This window comes from Sarcophilus harrisii, chromosome 1 (assembly GCF_902635505.1).
Source record: "Sarcophilus harrisii chromosome 1, mSarHar1.11, whole genome shotgun sequence".
Classification (NCBI taxonomy): domain Eukaryota; kingdom Metazoa; phylum Chordata; class Mammalia; order Dasyuromorphia; family Dasyuridae; genus Sarcophilus; species Sarcophilus harrisii.
The window spans coordinates 226,338,912-226,345,079 of NC_045426.1; the positions used below are offsets into that span (position 1 = coordinate 226,338,912).

A 6,168-nucleotide genomic window follows, 5' to 3' on the forward strand; every position below is an offset into this window, starting at 1 on the left:
AAATTGCCCTATTGATAATTAAATCTGAAGGACTCTAAAATTTCTATTTTTTTTTTCATATTTAATCCACTTCTCTGCTGTTTTTTTTTTTTTTTTCCTGCATTTAGAGGCAATTAGGGTTAAGTGACTTTCTTAGGGGTCACACAGCTAGTAGTAAATTTTTGGGCCCCCCTTTATAACCAAGAAGTCTGAATTTTTATGGTATTAAAAGATAAAAACATGTTGATATTATATAATATACTTATATTTCTAAACTTTTTCTATGTCATCTGCTGGTCTTTCGAGTGTCATCTTCATTTTCCAAAAAATTTCCATTTAATTTTTAAAATTTTAATTTAATTTGTGACGTGTAAAGGATAACTACTTGAAAAGTCAATCTTTTCTATAGGATTTTTGGAGTTATGTCCATTTTATTTTATGTGATCATTCTAGCTTGATAGCAGTTCAACCCTTTATTTCAGTAGTTTTAGTGGGGGCTTTGGAGACTTGAGTCTCCTTATCTTGCCCAGGGTGAGAGTGCAGCAGCCACTCATTATCTCACTACTAATTGCACAGGAATTTTGACCTCTTTCTGACTTGCATCTGACTTGAAACTTTTCTTTAGGAAGCTTGGTACTCACCCTGTCTGCTCCTAGGGGTTCATCATATTGGTGCCAGACTTAGTTTGGATGCCTGAGTAGCTTTAGCCCATTGCGCCATGTCATGAACCCATGAGATCCACCAGCTTTGACTTCCTCATTAATAGGGATTACACATTCACCAATGCTAGTGCAGTCTTGATAGTTGACCTTTTCTGCTTATTTCTTAAGATTGGGGTGGGAAAAAGAAATATAAAACCTAGAAAATTTGTTTTTGAAGTTTTGATTTTTTCCCCCCTTTCTTAGCAATTAGCAGTATTGAGAATATTATATAAGAGAAATACTCCAAAATAAGAAAGGGCACAGGGTGCCATTGTCTTTTAGGAGATGGTAAACTTTTTTGATGAGAGATGGTATGACATATTGAAGAACTGGCCTTTAGTAATGAAGGCTTGGGTTCAAGTTCTATTACATCTTGAATGTATGACCTTGGGAAAGTGATTTGACTTCTTAGTATCCCAACTCTAAGATTCTACATTACAGAGCTGGAGCTCACATGCAAAATGCTGAAGGGAATTTTTTTTTTCTGTAGTTTTAATTTATTCCTTTCCCAAGTATCCAGAATATTATATACCCTCTTTGTTGTGAGAAATGTGACAATGAAAGTACCAACAGAACTGTTCCTATGGAAGGGAAGAGGGAAAAGAGAGTACAAATATTAAAAGGATTAAAAAAAAAAGTTAATTATCCATCAAGTCATATAATTTGAGTCAGGGCAATTAAAAATCCAAACCTTTTTTTTAGTTTTTTTTCCCGAAGGTAAAAATACACATAGAATTAGGAAAATATAAATTTACTATTTTCACTACATAAGTTAATGATATTGTTTGAAAGGTTTGCAATTTTTTGTTCAAGTTTTTGAAGCTTATCTCGATCCCTCAATAAGGTAAAGCTATATTTGCTGGGTGTAAGTTTCTGGAAGAATTCTCTGGTGGATTACTTGGTACATCTTGAGTGTGCTGTCACTGGACAACATAAGTGGGATCGGGACCATGATGGAATTCTAGTGCAATTTTCTTGAATGCAAGTCTAATATAGATTGCTTAAGCTTGTTTGGAATTGATAAATCCTTGAAGTCTGGAAAGACATACATGTTCCTGAAGCTGTCAATGGTTGTTACAGGGCAATCTGCTGGCGTTTTTCGTATATGCAGAAATGGGTGTCTACATTTATCACAATCAGATGTAAAAAGTGTATTGTACCTTTTTCACTTATTAATTGATGTGATACTTCATTTTGGAATACATCTAAACTCATTGTATCCTCTTTTGTATAGAAAAGTATAAGAAAAGATAGTTTGGTCAGTTCTCCATTTTCAAAAGTTATTTCCTGAATAAGAGGGACACAGTTATCTTGAGTCCAAGCATAAGCCAAGTCAAAATTTGTTAGAGATCCCAGGCATACCATATCTGGAACATTTTCCCCTAATGATTTGTAGATTATATTGTCTCCACTAAATCTTTCTGGTTTGAAGTAGATCCAAATGGAGGCAGCTAGATGGTACAGTGGATAGAGCACTGGCCCTGAAGTGAGGAGGACCTGAGTTCAAATCTGACCACAGACACTTAATACTGCCTAGCTGTGTGACCCTGGGCAAGTCACTTAACCCCGACTTCCTCAGCAAAAAAAAAAAAAAGAAAAAGAAAGAAAAAAGAAATAGATCCAAATGCAGAAAAGAATATGAACTTCTCATGCAAAATATTTGCAGTTCTTTCAAAAGTTCTTTAGTTGTCTGAAACCTTTTGTTTAAAATAGTCAATGATTGTTCTTTTATTGTGATCAAGAAATTTTATTTCTTCCAAGTCATAAATTTTTTGAATAGGTTCTCTTAAGTTGAGACCCTATTGTTATCTACTAATTCCCTGTAATACCCCTTCTTTAATCAAATTGAACTACTGTCTTCTAAACATAGTCTTATTAAAATCTTTTCTAGCTTTTGCTAATCAACATCTTGGTTATCTTTCAAATGTAGCTGAAGTGCCACTTCCAGGATATCTTCCCTTAAGCAACTACATTTTAAGCTTCTGGAGTATAGATATCATGTCTTAATTATCTCTTTTTATCCCCCAGAGAGACTAACACAGTGACTTTACACTTAGTTAACCATTTAATAAATGGCTGATGAGTTTATGGGGTGAATCATCTCAGCCAGGGATTTTTGCCATTAAATACATAACACTGTATTCACTCATAGCATTTATAATATATTTCTCTACTTGTGCATGTCATATTTTATTACTCATTGAAACCTAATAAACAAAGGAACTGTTAACTTAAATGTCAACCAAGAAACATTAAGTCCCTACTATCAAGTACTCTGCTAAACACTAGGGATACAAAAAAAAGATTAAAAAAAAAAAATCCAACAAAAACCAGTATTCCCCCTCAGTGCCTAGAACTATTCTTGCTTTGTAATAGACTTAAAATGTATCAAATCAATGAATATTGATTGGTAATTTTAAATATGTTTAAAGTTAATAAACACATCTTGAAGGTATACTATGAAATCAATGTATACTCATTTTTTTAAGGTATTGGGAAACAAGAGAACAGCGCACTCCAACCTTGAAAGGAAAGCCCATTCAGAAAGCAGATCAAGAACAGCAAGATCCCTTGGAATATATTCAGTCTGATGAAGAGGATGATGAGAAAAATGGGGCTCGTCGACTCCTTCAAGAACAGCGGGAACGCCTGCATGGAGCTCTTGCTCTCATAGAGCTTGCAAACCTGACTGGAGCACCGCTTCGTCAGTAGCATGAGAACTTAAATCTTTCAATGTACAAAATGTACTGCCCAGCTTACTTAACAAGTAGATCCATGGGCATAAGCTAAGCACCTTAATTTGCTTATCATAGGCTGCTATTCTGTAGAAATTTATGAAGAATGTTATTGCCCCAGAACATGGGGAGAGAGAATTGCACTTTTTGTATGGAAATGAATTAGATGTAAAGTTTTAAAGTATTTTGTAAATATGGGACTGCACAGTGCAGTGTTAAAAACCACATAGTGTGGGAAGCTAGATTTTGCAAGTTTAATGCATTCATTTGAAGCAGTTCTCACAAAAAGCACTTTCCAAGTATGACACTTGTCTGAAGAACAGAATGGTACACATAGCCAAAGAAGTTTGAAATAGATTATTTATCAAAACATTAAAAATGTATATTAGTATTTTTAAAAATACTGTAAACAGTGAAACAGGCAAGATAGTACTATATATATGTACACATGTACGTATATGTGCATATATATACTTATATATACATGTAAGATATATTTTTAATTGAAAGATAGTGTGCCTAAGGGGGGAAGAAAAATTGGGCCATTTTGAAGAAAGTATTCTAATTTATGTGCTAGGAAACAACTAGTTTTTTGAGGGGGTGGGATTAACAGTTCAGGATCTTCACTGTAATAACAAAATCAGTCTGACTTTATTCATCTGGGGCTTTAGAACTCAGTCAAATTTCTAGGCCTGAAAAGCACTTGTAAAGTTGGGAACTTTTGCACATTACCAGAATTCTCATTTGCTAAAATTGAATGATTAGTCTTGCAAAGTCTAGGTGATGTGATAACAATTGGTAATATTTTTCATATTACAGGCCCTGTAATGAGATTTGGCACTTGGCTTTTGTTAATAAAAGGGAATATATACAGGGTTGTTTTGATTTATAGTGAACTATTTTAATAGATCTGTTAGCAAACACTAAATGTTAACTGTATTGCTTATTTAGAGATGTTACTAAATAGAAGCCTCCATATTTACATTTTCAGTGCATTAAGTCACCTTATTGCTTTACTTCAGAATAACATGCCAAGTTATCTTGTGTTCACTAAATTTAGCTACCAGTTAAACACTGCAGAAAAATATTAATTACTCAAATAAGTAGGCTTCCAGAGATAATCATTACTGCAAGTGTATTAAAGTTATGTAGTGGTTTTTATGCCATTTCCCCAAATAGATTAGGCTTTGAAACATCACTTATTGTACTTAAGCGTAAAGAGAAAAAAACAAAAGCTAAGCAGTCCATCTCTTGTGTAAGTGCTTGATCATCTTAGCTTTTGTTTTAAGCAGTGACTAACAAGTATAGCACTGTAATTTGTAGATTGCTTTAATTGGTTAACAGAGTAAGCATCAGAATAATAGATAAAGTTGGCTATTTCAGCTTTTTTTTTTTCTTAATTGAAATATCTTGCAACTGTAGTTTAAATATTTTAGGCTTCTTTTTCCAAAATCCCAGTGTGTTGCAGTACATAGACATCCTGACACATGGCCATGGGGAAGGGGATGCATTTAATTGTCAAGACAGATAGCTAAAGAATACAAAAGGAGTTATGATAGTAGCAAATAATGTTTATGATGAGGACATATTTTGAAAATGTAATTCCTCTGTACAGTAGATTGCCAATCTTGAGGTTGTGGGGTTTTTTGTAATAGAGAATTTATATTTGTAATGGTATGAGAATTTTGTTTGTAATCTGGTACATAGAATTTTAACTTGTTGGAGCATTTAACCTAAGCAGTAGTAAGAGAGGCTGTATCATCTAAGTCATGAAGATTGTTGTCTCAAATGTTACCTCTGGAATTTTCCCCCTCAAAGTAAACAATTAAAATTGGCCAATTGAGAATTAGTTTTAAAAGAACTGAAAAGCAACACTCTTTTTTATCTTGGGACATTTAAACTACAATAAATTTATCTGGCAGAACATGGGTGATAACAATTTAAACCCTAGTGCCAGCATCTGACATTGCATAGGAAATAACATTTAAAGCTTTCAAAATTAAACTTTTTTTGTTCTATAGTTTCTCCGATCAGTTCTTGCTAATTTTAATAGTTTATTGGCAACCATATTTTAATTGTATAATTGGAACAACTTAATAAATTATTTTAAGCACTTGACTACAGTAACATTAAAATCTTCCTTTTTTGATATAAGCTATATTCTTTGGCACAATATTAAATTGAGATCTAAAATTGGAAGTGTATTAAGTCTGCTTTTTGTTTTAAAATATGGTTTACATTAAATTTTTTGAAGTTTTTTTATGCTTCACATGGCAAAGTTTATTTTAGCATGAGTTAACAGCATAAAAATGCTGTAATTTTAATAGGTGTTTGAATAAAAATTCATTTTCACTTTAAATTTAAAGCATATGACCATTCTTATCTAGTTTTTGGTAGGTAGGTTTTCCTTTATGGTTCATTATTAAAACTGTTAAACTGAATTCTGTTTACTATGTTACCACTATTCTCCCTAAAAGTATCGATAAAGATGATATAGACAACCAAATGGTTAAAAGTTTGAAACTGTTCAACTATACACTTTAAGAAAAGATTATGTATATAACCCATATTTCATCAGCTGGAAAAATACACAATGTATTTACCCTTTTTTGGCCCTCTCAAAACAGTTTGCAATTTTAAAAAAAGTGTTTCCTTTTACCTTATTTTCTTTCCTGGTCATTCATAAATTATAATCAATTTTTATAGAAAGTTGTAAGGTTTTAAAGTCCGTCATTTACATGATCTTATTTGAT

The 6,168-nt window shown here is 32.6% G+C and overlaps 1 protein-coding gene across 1 annotated transcript in view; it reads left to right on the top strand.

Moving 5' to 3' along the window:
• The window catches only part of ZNF367 (zinc finger protein 367), a 29,781-nt gene extending 24,170 nt beyond the window's left edge, over positions 1-5,611 (top strand). Inside the window, exon 5 of the mRNA XM_031937695.1 lies at positions 3,170-5,611. Coding sequence (XP_031793555.1) covers positions 3,170-3,392 — 223 coding nt within the window. The 3' untranslated portion in view covers positions 3,393-5,611. The remainder of the gene's footprint in view (positions 1-3,169) is intronic.
• The last annotated feature ends 557 nt before the right edge of the window (positions 5,612-6,168 follow it).